This window comes from Melozone crissalis, unplaced genomic scaffold (genome assembly GCF_028551555.1).
Source record: "Melozone crissalis strain CALT ecotype California unplaced genomic scaffold, PUWL_Pcris_2 ptg000026l_1, whole genome shotgun sequence".
NCBI classification, from domain to species: domain Eukaryota; kingdom Metazoa; phylum Chordata; class Aves; order Passeriformes; family Passerellidae; genus Melozone; species Melozone crissalis.
Genome location: NW_026535804.1, coordinates 10,059,536 through 10,083,368, shown reverse-complemented (window position 1 = coordinate 10,083,368; position 23,833 = coordinate 10,059,536). Strand labels below are relative to the sequence as shown.

At 44.3% G+C, this 23,833-nt stretch overlaps 3 protein-coding genes across 4 annotated transcripts; 2 read left to right on the top strand and 1 right to left on the bottom strand.

The window, feature by feature from the left end:
• Positions 1–1,807: 1,807 nt before the first annotated feature.
• On the top strand, positions 1,808–9,104 carry DDX5 (DEAD-box helicase 5). Of its 2 annotated transcripts, none has more exons than XM_054278858.1 (13): positions 1,808–1,946; positions 3,312–3,477; positions 3,624–3,720; positions 3,805–3,938; positions 4,061–4,126; positions 4,544–4,685; positions 4,763–4,923; positions 5,071–5,243; positions 5,429–5,539; positions 5,728–5,789; positions 5,869–5,928; positions 7,184–7,408; positions 7,940–9,104. In XM_054278858.1, the coding sequence occupies exons 1-13, from the start codon at positions 1,915–1,917 to the stop codon at positions 8,323–8,325; spliced, it is 1,815 nt and encodes a 604-aa protein (XP_054134833.1). In that variant the 5' UTR covers positions 1,808–1,914; the 3' UTR covers positions 8,326–9,104. The 2 variants fall into 2 exon arrangements, with proteins under 2 accessions (XP_054134833.1, XP_054134834.1); XM_054278859.1 differs by having other exon boundaries at positions 1,823–1,922.
• Positions 9,105–11,277: 2,173 nt separating this feature from the next.
• POLG2 (DNA polymerase gamma 2, accessory subunit) lies at positions 11,278–17,116 on the top strand. The gene is made up of 8 exons (XM_054278979.1): positions 11,278–11,779; positions 12,164–12,311; positions 12,446–12,551; positions 12,948–13,121; positions 14,092–14,232; positions 15,055–15,135; positions 15,711–15,811; positions 16,693–17,116. The coding sequence occupies exons 1-8, from the start codon at positions 11,278–11,280 to the stop codon at positions 16,856–16,858; spliced, it is 1,419 nt and encodes a 472-aa protein (XP_054134954.1). The 3' UTR covers positions 16,859–17,116.
• On the bottom strand, positions 16,948–22,620 carry MILR1 (mast cell immunoglobulin like receptor 1). Its single transcript, XM_054278980.1, has 8 exons — positions 22,497–22,620; positions 21,381–21,668; positions 20,855–21,139; positions 20,241–20,357; positions 19,725–19,814; positions 18,839–18,901; positions 18,451–18,510; positions 16,948–17,009 (listed from the first exon to the last, which is right to left on the bottom strand). Exons 1-7 carry the CDS (start codon positions 22,618–22,620, stop codon positions 18,458–18,460), a joined length of 1,020 nt encoding a protein of 339 aa, XP_054134955.1. The 3' UTR covers positions 16,948–17,009; positions 18,451–18,457.
• Positions 22,621–23,833: the final 1,213 nt, after the last annotated feature.

Genomic DNA, 23,833 nt, shown 5'->3' with positions numbered 1-23,833 from the left:
TCTACTAGAAATTTGCTGGGATAGTATTAACAAAACCAGTCAAGTTGGAGTGCTATTGAAATAAAAAATTAATTACAACAAAAGTGGTTGAACAAGGTGGAATTCCAGATTGCTGAGGGTCGAACAGCTGTGGCTATTCATAAACAAAATAAGTCTGACTTAGGTGTTACTTTTGAGGACAATATCATGCAGACCTCTAGTCTTTGCCAACCTTGCTCTATTCTTAGCAACAATTTTTTAAAAGGCTAGAAAATAATACACAACAGATTAAAAACATATTTACATTTTCATTATGTAGATCTTTATGGGGTCGAGATCTTAAATGCTGTGAATTTCTTGACGGTAAATTTAAAGGCAAGGAAAATTATAAGCGTGGAATTGCTTTAAAAGGAGAAAAAATTACACTGCAGCTTTGGTTTATTATAAAGGTATATTAGAAGGTATTAAAGTCCACAAACAGTATAAATAAACAGAAAGTTATTATTCACGATTTCTCCTAACTCATTGTTTTATGCCCCTTGTTGTTATCCAGCAATATGGTGAAAATGAAAGTAAATGTGCTTCAGGTTGCATACACAGAAACTGTAAAACACATTGTCATGCTATCTTACAAGCTAAGGGCAGAAATAGAACCAAAATGTAAAGAAATGGCCATCAAATACAGTTATTTTTGTCCCAGAAAAGCCTTAAAGCACAGATTGCTAGAAGGTGGGAGGATATAAAAGGGAAGTGTTGTTACGGCACTTCTTCCTTATGTTGTTTTCATTTCTTCCCTCTCTGCCTGCAGCAGGTGGCTGCACAGGGGTGTTTGTGCTTAAAACTTCAACTCTTGTGTGTGTAAAGCCTCAGGGTGCCGGGCACTGGCCTGGCAAAGGCAGTGGGTGAGCAGCAGTGTCCCCTTGGGGTGTTGAGTGTTTTTATCCCGTGCCTTTTGGTGGGTGAGCAGCAGTGTCCCCTTGGGGTGCTGAGTGTTTTTATCCCGTGCCTTTTCAGCGCTGCCGCACCTCGGGTGACCTTTGACTCAGGTTACTGGCCCTGGTATGGAATCCAAAAAGATAACACTGGTAACTTTACGGACATTTGTTTATAAATATTTCTGTTTACATATATGTTTATGAACATTTTAAAAGGCAATGAGTAACAGCAAAAAAGAACTGGCCTGAGGAGGTTTGACGTTATTTTGGGTCCAGCTCTCCAGGATCCGCACATCTGGCTCCTCCCGAGAGCGAAAGTCACAGGTGGCCATGGGGCCAGTCTACCCCGAAGTGTCAGTTATTAGCTAAAATGTTTATTAGTTAAAAGCCTGGGCTCATCTCGAGCTATTTCAGGAGGATTTTCACAAACAGATCTGTGAGAACTGGGGGACTGCACTGCGGACATCAGGGTCCGGCTCTGCCCTGCCGAAAGTGCTGAGGAGCTGAGCTGCATTCTGAACACGCCAGGCAGCCGAAAGGCTGCACTTATGGAGGCTGAAGAGAGAATTCTCCATTTCCATTTCCGTCCCCCTCAGCCCGGGGTGCCCTCAGCGAGAACGAGGCTCCCGCCCGCAGCGGCTCCGCGCAGGCGCGCGCAGGGGGTGGGGATGGGGGGGGGGGACTCTCTCGGGGGGGGGGGGGGGGGGGGCACTTCCGGCCGCGAGCTCAAAGCCGGTCAGCCGGGCGAGCCGCGGCCACGCCCACGCGGAAGGGGGCGGGCCCTCGGGCCGGCTCGGGCCGCTTACATAACGGCGGGGGTGGGGCCCGCGCTTGCGTCACGCGCCGGCTCCCGGCAGCCCCCGCTGCCCCGTATATAACCGGCGTCCGCGCATCCGGGCGCCCACAGTGAGCGGCCCCCGCCAACGGCACTGGATCTTGTTCAGCCCGTCGCCACCCGCTCTAAGTGACCGGAGTCGCCTCGCCCACCGCCACTATCGCCATGCCCGGGTATTCCAGCGACAGGGATAGAGGGTGAGTCCGGGGGCACGGCCGGCGCCAGCCGCCGCCAGCGTCCGGACTCTGAGCCTGCCCGTGGGGCTCTCGGGGTTGTTTTTCAGACGTTTTAAGATGGCGGCGGGGCGGGGGTTGGGCCCTGAGCCCTTCCCTCAGCGCTCCCGCCGCGAGGGGTGGCCGTGGGAGGGTGTTGGGCTTTTTTAGGCCACCGATTGTGGACGACTGTCGGTTCCTTCGCTTCAGAGCACCCCCGGCGGGTGTGCTACCTCTGAGAATAGCGCAGAGGAATTTTAATTTTTTTTTAATTTTTTTTTTTCTGTTGGGAAGAAAGAGACTCGCCCCAACCCCCTGGGGACGCCCCCCCCAGCGCAGACGGTCCCTGCAGAGCCCGATTGCCCCGCTGAGAGCGGCGGGCGGGCTGGAGGTTTGTGGGTCAGTGGGTTGGCAGTGCCGAAGCCTTGGGGAGCTGTCGGCAGGGCGGTTCCCTCCCCTCCCTTCCCCCTCCCAAGGCTCGGGCTGTGGCCGGCAGGAGCCGGCCGGCTCCGCTTTGTGTTGTGTAAGCGGATGTTAATGGCCGGCCCCGCCATGCGGTGGCTGAGGGGAATCAAAATGCCGGCTATGCTGCTGCTGCCTTTGTTCCTCCTCCTCCTCCCCCCGCCCAGCCCCGGCTCTAAAATGGCAGCGGCTGGAAAATGTGGCGTAGACAGAAATGAGAGACAAAGGAAACAGCGCTGGCAGGAAGCAGCGGCGGCTCGGGAAGCGCTGTGTTGTGCTGGGAAGGATCGTTCGCAGTGCTCGCCCGGCCGAAATCGGGAAGTGATCGGGGCGGGGGAGGGAGCCCCGCGCTCGGATCCAGCGCGGCACCGAGCCGCGCCTCGGGGCTTTCCAGATCAGCCTTCTCCGAACGGAGGGACCGATCCTGAAATGCTAATAAGGCGCATGGCCTCGTAAAACACCGTTGTTAAAAGATGTCTGTGTGTGGGTACATGCAAAAGAACGGTTTACGGGAAAATTATCTCAAGGTTTCGTAACCGCCCCTGCCCCCTTTCAGCAGTAGGAGTGTCACTGGGACGGGAAACCATTTTGATCACCGGGTAGTGCCAAGATTTTAGTACTTGTTGTAACTTGCTGTTTGATTGCATTGTATGGAAATTGGAAATACACGTTATCTTAGCTTGTGAGCAAGAATTGTGGCCAAGCAGATGGTGGCATCTGCAGCTTAAAGTATGATTTTTAAAGTTCTAGTGTACGAAACTTCAGTAGGTAGAGTTTATACAACTGAACTGTAAAGTAATCGGTGGACTGCAGAGATGGTGGTGAAGTTGTTCAGGAAGATGACCAAAATGTTTCTCTTGCATTCTATGATGTGTTCTTTTTGTCTAGGTTTGGAGCCCCTCGTTTTGGAGGAAGTAGAGGTGGACCTCTCTCTGGGAAGAAATTTGGAAACCCTGGGGAGAAACTTACAAAAAAGAAATGGAACTTGGATGAGCTGCCCAAATTTGAGAAGAACTTCTACCAAGAACATCCGGATGTAGTGAGACGTACTGCGGTATGTACCTGATCTGGCTCGAGCAAAAGTAAACAGAAAGTGTAAACATGTTGAGGGTCATGGGGCCCAGCAGGCACAGATGGGGTAACTCAAATAGAACTTCAGTATCAGAGCTTATTTCCAATGATGGTTGTTTTGTTTTGCAGCAAGAAGTTGAACAGTACAGAGCGAGCAAAGAGGTCACAGTTAGGGGCCATAACTGTCCAAAACCAATTATCAACTTTTATGAAGCAAACTTCCCTGGTAAGTGAAGACCAGTTTACTGGTGGTTGTTCAGACTGGATTAGGGCAACATCTGAATCTGTATGTTTAAATTTTTTCTTCAAGCAAATGTTATGGAAGTAATTCAGAGGCAGAACTTCACTGAACCAACTGCTATTCAAGCGCAAGGTTGGCCTGTTGCATTGAGTGGATTGGATATGGTTGGAGTGGCACAGACTGGATCAGGGAAAACACTCTCAGTAAGTGTTGGTTATAGCCTGAAATACTGCTGGATTTCAGCAGTGGCAGTATGGTGTAGCCTAGTGCAGGGTGAACACTTCAAGGAAGAGATTGTAATGAGATTTTTCTTTCTTCCAAACAGTACTTACTGCCTGCCATTGTGCATATAAATCATCAGCCATTCCTGGAGCGAGGAGATGGACCTATTGTGAGTATTCCTAAATGAAAGGGGATTTTCATTTCTTAGGACTGTATTTTACAGCCTCAGTTGGCCATGCTCATAAGAGTGCATAGCAGCATTCTGTTTCTCTGTGGGAATAAAGTGGTTCCCTGTTGGGGTAGTTTCCCAAGCAGATTCTATTAACTGATTGGATTGTCCTGAAAATAGTACAGAACAGGGCTTGATTTTGGGTTATATTTTGGAAATTGCTATCCCTGGAAGCCAGTGACTTTCTGGTATCTCTCATGTGTTTGATGGTAGTTAAGATGCCAGGTAACCTAGTTTGCTGGTTTGGCTACTTAAATCTACTTCAGTCAATCTGGCACTGAACTTCACACTCAGAATTAGTCTCAGACTAGGATCTTCCAGTGGGCATTGAACTAAAGATGGGCATCCTATTTCCAGTGTCTTGTGTTGGCACCAACCCGTGAACTGGCCCAGCAAGTGCAGCAGGTAGCTGCAGAGTACAGCAGAGCGTGTCGTTTGAAGTCCACGTGTATTTATGGAGGTGCTCCAAAGGGACCACAGATCCGTGACCTGGAAAGAGGTATGGATCAGCCTCGCTGTATCTCTGTCTGGGGCAATGTGGAAACTGCTTCAGCTGATGGGACTGCTTGGTTTTAGGTGTGGAGATCTGCATTGCAACACCTGGAAGACTTATAGACTTCCTAGAAGCTGGAAAGACCAATCTCAGGAGGTGTACTTACCTTGTCCTTGATGAAGCTGACAGGATGCTTGACATGGGATTTGAACCTCAGATCAGAAAAATTGTGGATCAGATTAGAGTGAGTATAAATGGTTTATGCATTTGTCACTATAGCAGGTATAAACTACTGCCACCACCCTTGTTAAAGCGAGGGCAGTGCAAGCCTGGCTAGTTTTGGTTGGGTATTTAACTAAATCCTATACTGATCTTTCATTGATCTTTATAGCCTGACAGGCAGACTCTGATGTGGAGTGCCACATGGCCTAAGGAAGTGAGGCAGCTGGCTGAAGATTTCCTGAAAGAATATGTGCACATCAACATTGGTGCACTGGAACTGAGTGCAAACCACAACATTCTTCAGATTGTGGATGTGTGTCATGATGTAGAGAAAGATGACAAGTAAGTAGGCCTTGGGGGCAAAGCATTCTTTTTTTTCTGTCAGTTTTACTTTATGAACTGTAGAATAAATGCCTTATTTTGATGGATTTTTGACATCAGTCTGAGACAACTTAAAGACAAGAAATCAGTTTAAACTTGTGCAGTAGGAAGCAGTCTAAGCTCTAACCATGATCTCTTAAAAACAGGCTTATTCGTTTGATGGAAGAAATCATGAGTGAGAAAGAAAACAAAACAATTGTTTTTGTGGAAACCAAAAGGCGTTGTGATGATCTTACCAGAAAAATGAGGAGAGATGGGTGAGTAGCAGCTGGGGCTTCACTGAGCAATAGTCTTGTGTGTGCTCTTGACACCACAGTTAAGAATCAGAACTGTCAGTGACAGTAGCTGTCAGCTACAGTGCCCAGATTGGAATTTGCCTGTATCCCAGTCTTTAATGAAACCACCAAAGCAGTGTTCTTGGGTCAGTGAAGTTCTGTGTTTTCAGGTGGCCAGCGATGGGTATCCACGGTGATAAAAGTCAGCAGGAGCGGGACTGGGTTCTAAATGGTGAGTGCTTCAGCAGTTTCTGCAAGCATCTGATGTGTGCTGCTCAGGGAAAAAAACTGATTCACTTCTTGTGTTACAGAATTCAAACATGGAAAAGCACCAATCCTGATTGCTACAGATGTTGCATCCAGAGGTCTAGGTTAGTAAAAACTCGTAATGCCAGTTGCCCAAAGCTTTTAAAGAAAGTCTATTGCTTTCTTTAACCTCTGCATTTTTCTAAGTTTTCTTCACATAAAGGTGCAGTCTTTGTGGCAAGGCCTAGGCATGACAATCGGAGGACTCGAGGGGGATGGAGGACTAGTGGAAATGATCGGCTGGCTGCTTCCAGTCAAATAGAGAGGTGAAAGCTGAAAGCATTGTGTGCCAGTAATCTTCAAAAGGCAAAGATCATCCTTTAAACAACTACCCCCATAAACTGTTCTCTCATGAAATAAGCAGTTTCATTCACAGTTCACTTTGCCCTGGTATTTCTCTTCTCTCCATGCTTTGCATGATTTGCCATGGTGCAGTACTGTTAAGTTTTGTGCATACTGTCTGCTGTGATCTGTGGGTCTTTCAATTTCAGTGAGTTTTTGAAATGTTGAAGAACATAATTTTAAACTTCAATGTTCTATGAAATTTTTTTCAACCATGAAATGGAGAGAGCAGCTTTAAAATGTACTAAGCCTTGTACAAATTGGTGAGTACTGGCACATGAAATCTGAGAATAAAAGTCCACCTCTCACTTTAACAAGTGGGGCAGGAAAGCAATGGCTTTTCAATGCCTTTGAAAGTCGAAGTTCCTCCACCTATACATAGTCGTCATGTCGAGACCTGCCAGAGAGAGACCCATTCTCAAGTGAACCCTGGCTTCTTGGAAGCGCTTGCCTAGACAAGACACAGTGCATAAAAACAACTTGGTGACTTTGGGGGGACAGGTATGTTTTTCTTGCAGCTGCAGTTCAAAGGTCTTGGCAAGACGAGCAGTGTGGCCCCTTTTTTTTGAGCTTCTAATGAGTGTGTATGTGAAGGACCTTGTATGTTTTTACTCTAAGGTCCTCAAATGAGCACATGAAGAGGCTGCTGTGAGCTTTAGTGGCCCTACTGCAAGAAGCTTTCAGATGTCACTTGATGATTTGTAAAGGGGACACTTGAGTTGGGAATGCCAAGCAAATGCACACTCCTTTATGGTAAGGTTTTGGATCACAGGGTGGGTGATGAGAAACGGGATCAGACGGAGTGTGCGTAACTTTTTCTCTTCCACTATGCTCTTGCAGAAATGGATGATTCTAACACTGTTCTTTGCAGCCATTATTCCCTTTAAAATACTCTTGTCTAATGTTTATCTTCGATTTGGCTGTTGTGGTGTGCAAAACTTTGTACCTCGCTTTTTGCCACACTGCAACACTTTACAGATGTGGAAGATGTGAAATTTGTCATCAATTATGACTACCCTAACTCCTCAGAGGACTATATCCACCGAATTGGACGAACTGCCCGCAGTACCAAAACAGGCACAGCATACACATTCTTTACTCCTAACAATATTAAGCAAGTAAATGACCTCATCTCTGTGCTTCGGGAGGCTAATCAAGCCATCAACCCCAAATTGCTCCAGCTGGTTGAAGACAGAGGTTCAGGTAAGGGCTGTTCTTGATATTGGTGCATGACTTTCCTCTCAGAACAAAATGGAAACTTCAGATTCCACCTTCAGACTCTTTTCAAAGTAAATGTGGAAGGTGGTTTAGTTACCAGATATTGTGAGCTCAGAAGGTATTTATTAATGCAAAAGCCAGAAAACAGCACCCAGGTGCTCCCAGCCTATGCTGTGGTGTGCCTGTGGCTAGGGCAGGCCAAAGAAATACTTGTCCTGAGATAAAATACTCATGGACTCAGTTTTGTGCCTTTGTCTCCTATGGCTTGGAAAGAGAGATGGACCCAAGTGTCCTGCTGGCAAGGTAAAAGTCACTTTTTGCCTTGATGCCACAACTTGTGTTAAGGGGGAGAGTGTATGACTCCTCAAAAGTAAGACAGCTTTATCTAACTGGAGTCCAGCAAGCACCTGGAAAGCTTTCATAGGAGGTTTGAATTGTTGGGACATGAAATAAATGCTGCTTAACTGAACTGAAGAGCCTTTATAATACACATAACTGTCTTGTCTCTTTCACTAGGTCGTTCCCGAGGTGACCGACGTGACAGATACTCTGCGGGCAAAAGGGGTGGATTTAGTAGTTTTAGAGAGAGGGAGAACTTTGAGCGAACCTATGGGGCGCTAGGCAAGAGAGACTTCGGAGCAAAAACCCAAAACGGGGCTTACAGCGCCCAGAGTTTCAGCAATGGAACTCCCTTTGGGAATGGCTTTGCCGCTGCAGGCATGCAGGCCGGCTTCAGGGCCGGCGGTAACCCCACAGGAGCGTACCAGAACGGCTACGAGCAGCAGTACGGCAGTAACATTGCCAACATGCACAATGGCATGAACCAGCAGCAGTACGCCTACCCTGCCACTGGTGCTGCTCCTATGATAGGTTACCCCATGCCCACAAGTTATTCTCAATAACTTAGTGTATTTAAATGTCTCAGTTTTTCATAATTGCTCTTTATATTGTGTGTTATCAAAACAGGATAGTTATTTAAGAAATGGGAAATGCAGAAATGACTGCAGTGCAGCAGTAATTATGGTGCACTTTTTCGCTATTTAAGTTGAATATTTCTCTACATTCCTGAAACAATTTTTAGTTTTTTGTACTAGAAAATGCAGACAGTGTTTTCAAAGTAAATGTACAGTGATTTGAAATACAGTAACAGAAGGCAGTGCATGGCCTTCCAATAAAGATATTTGAAGACCGATTTTTCTTTCAGATGACAATTTTCTCAACATGTGCACAACTTTACATTAATGAAAAATGTCAAATGTTTTTATATTAAATTCTAGAAAGGTTTCTCAACTGTGTCTGATTAAACATTTAAGCTTATACAAATACCAGCCTTGCCTTGATTGGGCTAGATTGCTTAGCATGGCAGGCTCTGCTTCGATGGGGAAGAAAATTAAAGCTGGCTTCTAAGAAAGTATTGGAAGCAGTGTTCTTCCTTGTCTCACTAGCGTAGGGCCAGTTCTTGGAAAAGATCAAAACTCTGTAGTGGTGTTGCTAACAAGCTGCTACGAGCGTAGGAAGCTTCTGCAGCACCGTAACCGTCGCCTTCACACGAGCATATGTGCAGACCAGGCTTGAGTGTTGTGTACCCACAGCTGCCAGGCGTTGTGAGTTAGCATGCAGGCTTCTGAGCTTCAGAGAAATGGGAAGATCTTAGTATTAAAACTTTCAAGTTATACTTAAACTGGTATTGAGCAGTGATTTCTTTATGGAGGTGGTGGGAGGGAAGTGGGCTGTTGATCCATGACAATGCCACATGGATTTTTTATTTCTAAAGGACTTTTAATATGTGCAAATGACTCTAATCTCAAAGCACTGCCCATGCTGAGTAAAGGACCAACATAATTGTTCATCCTGGGGTTAAAGTGCTTAATGCTTTGAAGCATGGTGTACTTAGATTCCAGTTAATACTAATTTTCATTTCCTCCTTGTTTATCAGTAACAATGATGAGTTTTAAGTTTAACAACACTTAATGTGTTTAAGGTTGAATCCACGAGATTCTTTTTATGTTATTTTGAACCTGAGTTAACTTTGTTTTGCGCTTAGATCTTTTTGCTTAGCCTGTGCTCAGTCCTTGATTACTTGTCCTTGTTTCCCTCTCAGGCTCAGCTTGTGGTGTTCTCTAATGCAGCCTAATCTGCTTCTTAAATTTCCTCCTTTTCTGTGAAGTTCTGTCACTTGACAGTGTTTTGTGATCCTTCATCCTGCTTTGAGAACTCCAGCTGGAGCTTGGAACTGCCCCACTGCGGTCTAAAACTGCAGGTGGCAATGTGTTTTGGTTTGGGGTTTTTTTTGAGGGGAGAGTAGGGGTGGGGTTTTTTTCTCATTTATTTGTTTTGGAACACTGCTTAGTGTCACCAGGAGTGAAAAACAAGGAAGTAGATTATTTATCACTGAAGTATGACTTAATGCCCAAGTTTCCATGTCAGTGGCCTGAAACAAAATGCATTGAAAAGCTGGTTATGTAAAGTTGGGGGTTTTTTTTAGTATTAAAAAAAGTCACATTTATTGCTTGTGCATTAAAATTGAGACATGAGAGTCTTTAACAGTGGTGTAAAATCTAAACCGCAGAAAGAGGTTTCTTCTGTGTATTTTAAAGCTTTCCAAACGACCCTTTGTATGGGGCAGTGTTTCCTGAGGGGGAAAATACAACATTTGCACATTTAAAGTAATGAAAAGTAACGAGCTCTAAGCAGCTTTGATATTGCTGCCGGTGCTACTCTGGCAGGATTGAGCTCATGGCAAATCTGCCTTGGAACTAAACTTTGCCTGCAGTTCCTGTTGAGGCGGCAGTGGCAGCTCCCGGCGCTGACCCAGTGCCCCACTAAGGCGGCTGTCAGCGCCGGGCCCGGCGGAGGGGGCTGCACCGGCGCGGGGCTTATCCCAGCCCGAGCCCTCCGCGCCGCGGAATGGCTCCTGCCGCAGCCCCGCCTCCCTCCCGGCCCCGCCGCCAGCTCGGGCCGCAGCCGCGATGGAAATTTCCACTGCGCTGCCGGCGCCGAGCCCAGGGCCGCGGGGAGCCGGGGCCTCGCCCGCGCGCTTGGCAGCGGCCCCGCGGTGCCGCCTCCGCTCGAGCTCTGCCTGCTGCCTTGGTGTGCCCCGGCCGTGCCGCTGCCCCGCGGTGGCTCCAGAGGGGCTTTTCCCGGGAATGTGCCCGTGCAGCTGCGGCGTGTTCGGCTGACAGCGAGGGCAGGGTCTGTCCCATTGTCCCCCTCCCAGTCCGCGGTGCTGGCGAGCTCTGGCCGTCCGTGTCCCACAGGCCAGGCGTGACCCCGGCACGTGCGGCCCTGCTGCCGATGTCGGGAGCTCTGGAGGCCAGTTTGGTTTATAAAACAGACATTGTTTATTCTGCGCAGGGCTCAAGGTTGATTACACCTAGCAAGCACACCAAGGGGTAAAAAGTTACATGTTTTTTACAATAAAGATACACAACCCTCCCTACCTAAAGCGCATTCTCCGCCTACCCAGCGTATGTTTATTTGTGTGATGTGATCTTACCCAATGCTTGAAAGGAGTTCTTTTATTAAGCAACTTCTATTGTAGAAGTTACCTAACAGCTTTAGTTATGTTTACAAACGGTAAGAAAATTCAGCTCCAAGACGCCAATTCCTTTAGCAGAAATTATTTGCCGGCATCGTTACGGTTACAAAAGGTGAGAAGATTCAACCTGGGGACAGAAAATTCACCTCGGACGGTCCCTGACCTTCGGCCCGCGATGGTTGCACTGCGCATGCGCGGCCGCCATGTCGCCCCCCTCCTTCCCGCGCGGGGTGCTGCGCGTGCGCAGTGGCTGCCCCGACACCCCCCCCCCCCCCCCCCCCCTTAACTTCCAGCCCCGCCGTGAGGGAGCGGTAAAATGGCGCTGGGCTCTCGCCAAGGCTGCCGCTCGTGCGGCCGCGCCGCCCTGGGACAGCCGAGGCTGCGGCGAGTCCCGGAGCCGGCCGGGTGCTCGGCGCGGCCGTACTCGGAGGGCGGCGGTGCTTCCGAGGCGGCGGGTGGGGCGGAGCTGCTGGAGGTGTGCTGGCGGCGGCTCTTCCTGCGGGGCGGCGCGGGGCGGCTGCCCTGGAGCGCTTACCTGAGCGGCCGCCACCCCGGCTTCGGGCCGCTGGGCGCGGCGCTGCGCGCTAACCTGGCGGCGCAGTGGTGGGACTCGGCGCTGCCCGTGCGGGAGCAGGTGTTCCCCGTGGATGCTCCGCTCCACGGCCCGCCCGGCGCTCTGCGGGACGCGCAGGGGCTGCGGCTGCTGCACCCGGAGACGCTGCGCGAAGCCCTCCAGGGCTGTGGGCAGAGCCCTGGCGGCCCGGCCCTGGATGAAGTCCTGGGGGCCGCGGGGCTGCTGCGGGAGAGCCTCCTGCCCGGTAGGTCCCGGGCGGCTCCGCTCAGCCTCCACCCTGAACACGAGTTTCCTGCTGGGAGCGAAGCAGCTGCATTTAAGGGATTTTCCCAGCTGCCTTGGTGCGGTGGGAATGTTCCTTCTGTGCCTGCTTTTCAAGGATCTGACCAGTACAGGTGGGCGGCAGCAGATACGCTCCCAGCAATTCGGGGAAAAGCACATTAAAATCAACGTGTCCAGAGGAACCAGCTCGCTGAGCCCATGTCTGTAAAGCATCAATGCTAGTAAAGATAGTGGGACTGCACGTACAAACAACACGTGTATAATATGTGCTTAGTTTGTTCTTGGTAGAGTTAAAACATCAGAAACTTTCCCGTGGCCACTAAAAACAGGGCTTTGTCTTTTGTAGGTGTTCTGGCGCAATATGTCAGCTGCTTAGAGCTGGTGAACAAAAGACTGCCCTGTGGCCTTGCTCAGATTGGAGTGTGCTTTCATTCTGTTCCAGAAAGTGAACATTCTGTTTCAGGAAATGAACAACACAACAAAAACCTGACAAGGTAGAGTAATAGAGCAGTTAATCCCTTATCATACCTAAGTCGTTTCACTTCTGGATTATTTTTGAGTGCTGTTTCTTGCTTTTCCCCTGTTATTTCCCAAGGTGTTAACTTGCTGCCCTTGCTGTTGTTTAAAGAATAGGCGAGAGGACCACGTCTCTGCTTGCCTGGTTTAGTTCTCCCAGAACTGCAGGACAGTGGCTCGATTACTGGCTACGCCAGAGGCTCCAGTGGTGGAGAAAGGTAACAGCAGCAAATCCATGGGGAATCTTGGCCTGTTCCTTTATGCCTTGGGGGGGAATAGTCACCTCACCCTGGTTGGTTTTATGGCCTTACATTGCTGGCCTGTTCTAGGTGCATTTCTGGTGGAAATTGAGAAGCTATGGAAGTTGATGAAAAACCTGATACCTAGTTTGTAACGTGAATTACAGAAAGGCAAATGTTTTGTGTTTGTCAGTGATGTGAGATGAAAATGCCATAAAACAACCAAGAGATTTGGGCTTTAACTAATAAAAACCTTTCGCTGAAAATCAGAAAACGGTACTAAAATGACCCAGACTTCATTTTGCATTGCAGACTTGGTTTTTGTAGTTACTGTGGGATTTGCAATAGTGATCACATCTTGTTACTTACTTTCAGTTTGCTGTCGGCCCCTCTAACTTCAGCAGCAGTGACTTTCAGGATGAAGAAGGCAGAAGAGGATTTAAGTTACATTATAGCTTTCCCTGGGGGACAGAAACAATAGAAACGCTGAAGAACCTTGGTGATACTGAACTGTTACAGCTGTATCCAGGAGAGAAATCGAAATTACTTGTAAGCTTTTCTCTATTTAACATTTTTCCTGATAAAGAAGGTAATGTGTGAGGGAAATGGTTTCTTTGCTGATCCACTTGCTTAGCATGTGGCTGGCCTTTTAATCATTTGCTGCAAGGACAGTACAGCTGACACTCTGCAATCAAACCATCATTTCCAAAGCTGATAAAATAGTGTTTGGTACTTTTTTTTTTGCAAGGAATTCTTAAAAATTAGAAATGAGCCCTATTGACAGACAGCTGTTGTCAGTGGCATAGCTTTTACCTGTATCTGTGAGTAAATGGAAACAAAAACTCAGACTGTGTTCTGCACTGTTCAGTTTGCATCAAAAAGAGCCTGTAAATGTTTCTTGCTGTAGCTTGCTCACTTTCGTGTATGTAGAAGTTTTTATAAATTAATGGGTTATAAAAATAGCTTTACAGAAAAGGGAGGGATGGACCAGAGGGAAATGTCTCCACTGAATATGTTGAAGAGGAACAAACCTAATAAATGGCAATGTTTGGAGTTAGGCTGAACAGATAAAACGAGAATAACTTTGTATTTTACTAGAAAATTGCAGCATTCTCCTCATGACAGTCCTGTTTTTCCTGCTTTTGCAGTTTATTTCTACACAACTGGGTTACATAGGGATTTCTCAGAATGTGGAGACTCGTGGTCATTTGGAACTAATCTACATACCTCCAAAAGAAAATGCAGAGTTTCAAGTGTATTTGCCATAGATTTAAATTTATGATCAAAGTGGCAGAGCAAGAAATGAATCCCATCCTGCCCTGACCTGCTTTCCCCACTGTTACAGCTTTACCTGGTTACTGATACACTGCTAAAATTGCTGGTAATATTTTAAATAAAAGTCTGTATTTTAAATGAAATAAGAGTGCTTGAGCTCAGTGTCTCATTAGACATTTAAAGCAAACAAAAAGCTTTTGGGGGCAATCTTTGATGTTTTCCTGTGTGGGTTTTTTCTCTTCAGGGCCGAGATGGAAGGAGAAATGTCATCCCTCATGTTCTGGCTGTGAATGGGAATCTGGACCGAGGAGTGTTAGCTTATCTCTTTGATTCTCTACAGGTGGTTGAGAATCCATTAACAGCGAAGAAAAATTCTCAGAGAAAGGTAAATTTGTGTAAAAAAAGTAAAATAGGTACAGCCCCCCTAGACAATGTAGTAAATTCAAGCATGGCAATGTTTCCTTTTCCATGTGACCATTCTAATCCCATCCCCATGGGTGCAGACTCAACCCTCTCACTGGCAGCACCAGGCTGGCCCCTTGGCACAGCCCCTGTGGTCCCTGTCACCCACATAAGGAATTTTTCTCATTCTGAGGTCCCCTTTTCCTGTTTTACCCTCCTCTCTGATCAGTAGGTAGGATCTTGCCATGCAAGTGATGGGGTTAAGAGAAATTGGAATGTAGCTGCAGATTATGGGAAAGAGCAATTTGTCTTTTCCAGCAGCATTGGAAAGTGGCTGAGCAGAGTAGAGAAAGTGGGTCCCAGGTGTTAATGGGGCATCTCCCCCAGGACCATCATTCTCCCCACTTTTCCCCTGGTTTCTGGAGTTGGAGTCAGGCTGTCAGTGCTGTTGCCCAGGCAGATGTTTGGGCTTTAAGAACAGGCAGTAAACTGGGTGGGAGCTGCCTGCTGGGCTGGCTCTCACCACTCTGGCTCCATTCAAGATGATGGAACCCTGCTAACAAATCTTCATCTCTTTTCTGGAGCTCAATCAAAATAGAGTCATTTCTGCTATGTGAATGTAGCTGGGCTGTGTGCTCGTTGCATAAACCACAGCTTGCTTCTAATTCAAGATTTTGTGCTGTAAGAAAATTTTTGTATGTTTAGAACCTTAATTTAATTTTTAAAAAATTGCTATTTCCTACTTCTGTTTAGAATTGCATGATAAATACATTTAGTAATCTGTTGTTTTTTTAAAATTTATTAGGTACTTAAGCTTCATCCTTGCTTAGCACCCCTTAAAGTGGCCTTGGATGTAGGAAAAGGTCCAACAACAGAGCTGAGGCAGGTATGTTGTAAGAGAGTATTTTAATTTTGAGCATTGACTCTCCATGTAATGTGTTACAGTTCAGACAATGTTTATGTTGAGGAAAATTGTGCTGCTGCTTTGACTCCTGGAGATTGCTGCCTGTGCAGAGTTCATGGTGCTGCTACTCTGCAGCTTGTGGCTCACAGCCAGAGGAATTCACTGCAGGCAGTTCCTTGTGTGGACAAATTGTCTTTGGTACAATACAGCTGATGCTTGATGCAAAATTAAGGAAAATTAATAACACCATCCCTCTCAGCTTAATCTATCACTATTATCTTAACACCTGAGTTGCACATTCAGAAGGATTTTTAAAAGTTTTCATTTAAGTCAGTCATGAAGTCCCTGTGGAAGGGAGGAAACTTACACTGGCATGTTTTCAAACAGAAGTGGAGACAGAACTGCCAGGCTGCTTTCTGATTTGAGATTATTTCAGCCAGCAAATAAACACCAGCTAGGAATGTTAATACCACACTTGTTATGAGTTTTAATGGTTTCTTTGTATAGGGTCTCAGCCCTCAGTCTGCCTTTTAACTTTTGTTTTTAAATGAAAACAGGTTTGTCAAGGATTGTTCAATGAACTGACAGAAAATGGAATTTCTGTATGGCCAGGTTATCTGGAAACTGTGCACGTGTCTCTGGAACATCTTTATACAAAGTAAGGACAAACAGTCTTTTGTAAATTAAACCATGAAGGTCAAAGATAACTTTCTTTAGACTGCTGTAAATATTCCTTTTTTCAGTAGGAAGTCATTGAGTGCAGTTACTGACTGAAGGTGTGGATCCTGAACTACAGACTTGGATTCAAGTAGTTTTATTATGAAAAGCATATATCAGCTAATTTTTAAAATTAATTGAAGTACAAGCCTTTCACATGTTACTGTTATTTCTCTGTAACTGTGAAAGCCTTTTAAAAACTCTCATGTAGAAAACAAATTTCTTCAGATGAATTGTAAGCTTGCAGAACTGGTTCCCACCCTCACCCCCATTTTTGCACCTGGTCTGCTTCTGTATTTCATTCTTAAACACTCTTTCAGACAACCCACTGTGTTGAATTTGACAGTTCTCCTAAGTCTGGAACCACTGCCATTAGTGATGTGATGGAAGTGTTTGTTTATGTTTGTTTATAAAAACAGCTGTTCCCTTTGGGGCTTTGTTGTGATTTGTTGATCAGGAGTAGGTGTGGGGCATATGGCTCCTCATGTCAAAGCATCCTGAGCATAGTGATGTGGTTTTTTTGAGAGAAAAGAAATGCAACCTCTTGTTCATGTGCAATAAAACAAAGAGAAATTCTGCTTGTAGAAAAATACTCTTTTAATAGGTTACTAAATAAGATTCTTTTTATATAATAAAGTAGCTGAGTAATTTGAAGATGTAATCAGGAAAGCAAGGAATGGCAACAAGAAAACTGGAGTGTTACACCAGACTTAGTGCAATACAGCAAAACAAAATTTGTACAGTTTATGGTCATTTGTATGTAAGTTATCTGATTTTTTCCATGCACCAAAAGCAGTAACAGGTGGGTTCTTCTCTCTGCAGGTATGATGAGATGAGTATTCCCTTCATGGTCTTGATCAGTGATGGCACTCTAGAGAATGGAGTGGTCCAGCTGAGAAGCAGAGACACCACCATGAAGGAAATGATGCACATTTCCAGGCTGAAGGACTTTCTAACTAAGTATGTTACATCAGCCAAAAATGTGTAAACTCAAACTTGTTGAATAGAAGAATTTTCTTAGACATCTTTGCCTGAATTGGTTTCCGCATTGTCATGGACTCCGTGGATTCTCTGCAAACAGTTGTGTGAAAACTTGGTGGTGCATCTGTTTTCTGTCACATCTGGGTCTTCCAGGTTGTCTTGGAAAAAGGGAAGAGAAAAACTTGTCCCTTATTAGCAAGGCTGACCATATTCTGGTTCATGTCTTTGGTTTTTATATCATGACAGGGCTCCATCCTAAAGTAAAAATTCAGCTTTCCCTCTGTATTGCTGAGACAATTGTGATCTTTGCTGGAAAATGGTATTTTATATTAAAGACTTCCAAATCTTAAATATTTTAATAACATTGGTATCTTCTCTCTGCATTTATGTTCTTTTATAATTTTTATGTTGGGTGTCAGCAAAGTCTCCCAGTATTACATGGACCACCACCAATGTTTGATGGAATGGCAGGAATAGATTTATTATTAACAGGTGTCTTTTTTCTGTTTGTGGGAATGTGTCACATGGCTTCAGTTCTTAAACATGTAAGCTACTTCATCTTGCACTTGATAAACATAAAAAAATCAGAAATATATTACCAAGAGTAACAGAATAACAGATATAATTTTTTTTAACCAGTATTTTCTGTGGACAAAATATCTGCATGTACAAAATGGTGGAAAAAGACTAATGTGTGATTGCATTTTTCCTGTACCTAAGCACAGTGGTTAAAATCAGATACAAGAGTTTGCAGAGATACAGAACTCAGTGTTTCTGATCTTCTCTAGATTTCCAGTGCCTGTACAGCTTGTTCAGTCCCTGTGTAAAGTGCAGCAAGGCCCATGGCCTCTGATAGTCATCAGTCATCAAACACAGGAACTTGCCTTAAAATCTTCTTCTAATAACATGGTGCTCACTTAAATATAAATGAGTTATTTGTAACAGCAGTAATATTTGCAGCATAGAGTATTTATGCTAGATATAATCAATGTTAGCATAATGTGACTTCTTACTGAACTTATGGAATTCTAAATAAGCTGCTATGGAATGGTATTAAAGCAACCCAGCAACATCTTAGAAACAGCTGGTAGCAGGATGTTTTAGCAGAGTCTATTTTTAAATCAGCTGTCCCAAAATTAATTTTAGCAACCTATCCCTACTCTGAGAGCTGAAATACTGTTGAACTGTGAAATTGCCATCCTTGCAGGTACATAGAGGCCAAATACAGATCCTCTGGTGCCTGAGGGATGTTTTTTCTTTTTTTTGTTAAACTAGACAAAAGCCTTTTGGTTATCTTATGTCTGCAAACAATCCAGTTTCTACTTTATGGTCAGGAACTTAAATCTGTGTGAAAGCTTTACATGTAATTCTAAGTTTTACCTGTTTGCTTTTTCTCATAAGTTGAAGTCCATAGATACTATGGCTCAGAGATTTTGCTTCCAAAGTGAGCTACACTGTCTGTCTACAAACTGATTAGGCCAGGAAATTGGTATCTAAATGTCATCTCTTTGTATGCAGCTTGCTGGAACTTAGCACATTTGAGGGCTGAAAAATTTAAAAGTATGTGATTAAGTTAATCAGAAAAAATGATAATCATACCTGGTACTCAGTCTCTGATGAGGACCTTTGAATAGACTGTAGCACATGGCCTCTTCCCTGCTGAAAGCCAGAATAACATAATTCATAGCTGCTTTCTTGGTACAGATACACAGAATTAACATCACATCAGCAATGTGGTTGCTAATGACATCTGTGTGGTTCCCTAGGGAGGCTGTTGAATTTGCCTTAGGATGGTTTGTTGGCGTTTTTCCTTCTTCTTCCCCACCCCTCCTCAAAACAGTTTTAAAGCTATTTTAGTTTTTCCATAGTAACTAAGCAATTTCATAAGCAATTGCAAGTATTTAAGCCCTGCCTCCACCCAGCAAAGTCCCCTCAAAACATATTTGTGTGCATCAGATATTCCAATATTACAGCTTGAGGTTTTCACCTTTTTCCTCTTCTCTTCTAATAACAGCGAAGTTGATGTATTCTTCTTCTGGTCTAACAGGCTCTGGATTAAAGATTATGAACAGCAATTAATTCAATTACAAACAATTTGAATCAGATATTTTTTTCTGTAATTTTGAAACAAAGCAGTGAGATTCCATACTGAATATAAATCATGGAGTATCCGTGGGCCTTATCAGAGCTCTTCTCACTGTCCTTGCAGGCTGAGACCTGGCACAAGCAGCAGCCCAGCACTGAGCTGACCCAGCAGGGCAGGGAGAGCTCTACCTACTGCATGAACAGGAAGGCAGGTTTGTTTGGAGGCAGTTTCTCCATTTGGATGTTTAGAAATTGGAAACAATGCCTTTGCTATTGGTTTGTTTGGGAGGTTCTTATTCCCCTTGGAAAGAGGCATTCACGTTCAAGGCAAAGGCAGAAATGTGCAAGTTCAGAGCATTGTCAGGTAATGTCTTCATTATTGTTTGCTTTCTGCAGTTCAAGTTCTAAAATGTATTAACATAAGTCAGTTGCTTTGTTGTCACTTGATAATTTCAGTTTGAATTTTTTTTGAATCTTGCCAAACTTAAGAAGGATTGAATAAATAACTAAAGTACTGAACAATTTTGAACAGAATGCAGGAGCTATGCAAGTTTGATTTTGCTACAGCTTAATAGCTCACTATTTCTGTTAGTAAATGGCCATTACACCTTTTTTATTAAAACCTCAGTTCATTTAACCAGCTGCAGTTTTGGCTGCGTGGCTGTCAGATGGTGCCAGATATGGATTCTGAGGGATTTCAGATAATGCCTCTGCCAGGAGGGTCAGTAGATGTCCCCTTCCAGTACCTGAAGAAACCTGCCTGACTGCAGGGGGTGACAGGAACTTACCAATCTCTGAGTATATGACTTCATTTTCACACTCCTCTGCATTCACTCTTGAAATAAGGCCAGTTGAGGGCCTGGAAGACTTAAATTTTTCTGCAAATTGTAGAAGCAAAAGGTGTGTTATGTGTGTGTATTTATATATATTTCTTAGAAATAAAAGTTTCAGTGTATTTTTTAATATTTGGGGATCTCGGGTAATATTGTTTTCACAATCAAAACTTACTCTTTAACCAAGGGCATTTTAATAACTTCCCTTTCCATTGAGGTCAAATTCCTTCCAGTGTTTTTGTGTATTACATTATCTGTTGCTTTGCCTCCCCCACCCCAGATCTTTCATCTAAAACACAGCTCAGACATTTGGCCTTGTCAAAGTCTTGTTAAGCTGCTGGTGCTGCTTCAGAGGAGATTCAACAACATGATAAAATACCAGGAGCTACTCTACTGTGATCTTTACACACTGAAATATATTGACAGCATAAATGACCTTTGGAAAAAGAAACAAACATTCAAATAACTCACTTGCTTTATACAAAGGAATTAGGAAAAATGGAATTGCCAGAGCAAATCCTATTATAAGTAGTAGCAGGATCAGCCCAAGAGAAATTATCAGGGGCTGAGACTGGCTTCTCTCTTCTGCTAAAAAGAAGAAAAAAAAGGTGTTTATGCAATGAAGTGTTGTTTCATATTTTAAGTATTTTCTGTAAATTGAAATCAAGACTTGACATTTCTTTCAGCTTTTAGATTAACTGGGGTTACTGTAACTGTTCATGAGAGTCCCAAGGGCTCTGTGCCCCAGCAGAAGGAGAGCAGCTTACTGGAGCCAGTTAAGCTCTTTCATGGGAGCAGAGAGAAAAATGAAACCAGACTCTCTCCAAGGTGGACCAGGGGTTTCCTGTAAAAGTGAGTCTTCTACAGACATCCCCCATTGTCCCTTCAAACTTCTACTGCTATCTAGGATGCATGGAATTCTATGGTTTTGCATTAATTTTAAAACCTCAATTTTTTAAATTAAAAAAATTATATTTTGAACATCACATTATCAAAATATCTGGCTAAACAGTTGCATAGTTACAACATTCTGAATTTTGTGTGATCCCAGTTTGTCAGCAGTAATAACCTCCTTTCATTCATACCTGCTAATGTAAAGTTGAAAGCGTTGCTGTATTTTGTAATATTGGGAAAACTGTTATTAGCTTTGCATTTATAGGTTCCAAAGTCACTAAGGGAATTGATAAATAGAAAAATCACAGCTGCTTTCCTCTTCTGCATTGTCTTTTGGGGAGAAATGTTTTGTGTTCCTTTGAAGAATAGATAGGTGATGGGAAGGGATCCGTTCTCCGAGAAGCAGGACAGGGTCACGTTCTGGCCTTTCTTTGCCTGAGAGGTGGGAGAGCTCAGCACTGGCTTGGAGATTGGCTCTGTAGAAAGAAAACTGAAAAGTCTGAATCACAGAGTACAGGACCAGCTCCAGGCAAGGCTTGAAGTGACAACACTGGCAAAAGAGCTGGGCATGGAGGATGGAAGGTTGTGAGCCAGGTGGGAGAGCACTGCCAGCTCTGAGGTAAGAACAGCAGCAAAGTTCAGCTCCTCAGTCAAGAAAAGAGATGGCTGTGTGCCCCTGCAATGGCCAGAGCTGGGAGGGGGTACAGCAAGACGTACCTAAGAGGGTGAAGGTGAGGCTGTTGCTGTATTTTCCACCACTGGAGTTGTTATACTCAGCTTTGCACTTGTATTCCCCCACATCGCTGGCAGAGCTGATGGTCAGGGTGAACAGTGCAGGGCTCAAGTCTGACCTGTTAAAAACAGATACCTGCTGGTTGTGCTTGAACAGTGTGTATCTGACAGGTGGATAGCCAGGCTCAGAGAGGCAGGAGAGGGTCACATTCTGCTTCATCACCACATTCAAAGTCCCCTGAACCAGTTCCAGCTTGGGATTGGACACCATCTCTGGAAAGAAAAAGCTTCTGAGTGAGTTGACTGCACCTATGACCCAAGAAAGCCCCAGATTTGTCCCAAAATATGTTGACAACCAAGCTATGCTTATTTGTGTTAAAATGACCCATTATACTTTTTCCACCTCTGATATCAGGCAGGCAACTCAATAACTTTTCAAAACCAGAATGCAGCTTCACACTTGATGAAAAGTCCCTGTGTTCATGCAGAAGAGGCACAGCCACACAAAGCCCACAGATGTGTTCAGATGAATCAATACTTTTGAACTACAGCAGCAATTAAAATAACAGAAATATAAAAGATTAAATCAAATATTGTGGAGAATTAATTGTAGGAGAAAGTCACCTTATAAATTAGTTGAGAGGTAGCATGTGAACCTGAAAGCAAAAGCAGTATTTTATTTGTTGCTGTCTATTAACAGACAGAACTAACCTTGTGTAAGTAGATTGAACACATGAATAGTGGCAGTAAGGGCCTTGATGGTTTCTCAAATTTGTTTCTTTTCATGATCTTATACAAATGAATTTGCAATAAAAACCTGTCTTTCCATAGAAAAGGGTACTGAACTAGTCATGACTAAAATACATTACAACATTTCCATGGGGGAAAAAATGTTTTAACAAGTTAAAGCAATTTTGACTTTACATACAGGTCAGCAAGGAGATTATTAACTTTGTATAGAAACTTTTGAACTGACTCACTGCACAGAGGCAAAAGATTTAATTTGGCATGAAATTTTTTGACATTTTTAAATTCCTCCCCCATTTTTCTTGGCTAACAGTCAATCTCAGCACATACCTCAAAATCAACAAGAGAACCTACCTTTGCCATTTGCAGTTGTTTTCTGTATCTGTTGAGACATATGAGCTAAGAGAAGAAAAAGAAAAGCTTTCAGACAAGAAACAATGGTTCTGCTTGAGAAAGGTTTGTAATATGAAAGAAACATGTCCTTAGCTTACAATAGGAAAACAGCAGAATTGTCAGAAAAAACATTTTCTGGATACTGGGCAAGAGAGCTGGTGCAATTGCATGACAGAGATCTTTCTTCTGAAGGAGGTGGAGGAGCGGCTCTAGGGCTTGAGGAAGTTCTAAATACGGAAACTGTGCTGATCACTGCTGATCTTTACTCATGTTTCTGTGGAGAAATTTGTCCTATTTCACATACATTGACCTATGGCTGGCAGAGGGTGGGCAGAGAGAGGAGCAGTGGGGTGGGGAGCTGCAGTTTGGGACACAGGCAGATGTGTCCAGCTGTCCTGAGCCATGGCAGCAGTTTGGGACACTGGCAGATGTGCAGCAGTTTGGGACACAGGCAGATGTTGTGTCCTGCTCTCCTGAGCCATGGCTGATGTGAGCAGCAGTTTCTCCCCTGAGTTTTGTGGCAGAGCCACCCTGCCCTGCAGTTCAGATCCAGGGACTCAGTGAGGGTGGAAAAGGCCTCAAGAGCATCGAGTTCAGCCATTCCCCCAGCACTGCCAGGGCAACACTAAACCCTGTCCCCATTTAAAGACATCTCCATGTCTTTAAATCCCTCCAGCTGACTCCACCACTTCTCAGGGCAACTTGAACCCCTGTCTAACCTTTTCCATGGAGAAATTTTTCCTAATATTCAATCTAAACCTCCTCCAGTGCAACTTGAGGCTGATTCCTCCTGTCCTATCTCTTGCTGCTTGGGAGGAAAGACCAACTCCCACCTCTCTCATTTTGGGTAGTTTTTCCAGCACTGTTCTGGGAAAGGAATTAATGAGATCACTGATCCATATCAAAGAGACACATATTTGCTAGAGATAGGCTCAGCTATATTATCACTTGCCCTAAGGATGTACGTGGCACTGGGTATGTTTTTAGCAGCAATATAATTTTTAAAAAACAATCTAAAAAGTCTAAAATCTATCAGAATTTTAAGATGTTAATAAGTATTTATAGCTAGCCAGCTTGTTAAGAAAATATTTCAGTTGAGCTTCAAATATTAAGCTATAAGGAAGTGAAATCTTGTACTAGAAGGTACAAATCTCATAAAGAATTTGAGTTCAGCACTACTGCATAAACAAACCTGATGACTAATTTGATGAAGTAATCAGTAATACAAAGCTACATAATGACAGGCTTGGCAAGCAGATGTTTTTTACTCTGGGTGAAGTAAATGTCAGCTATGCATG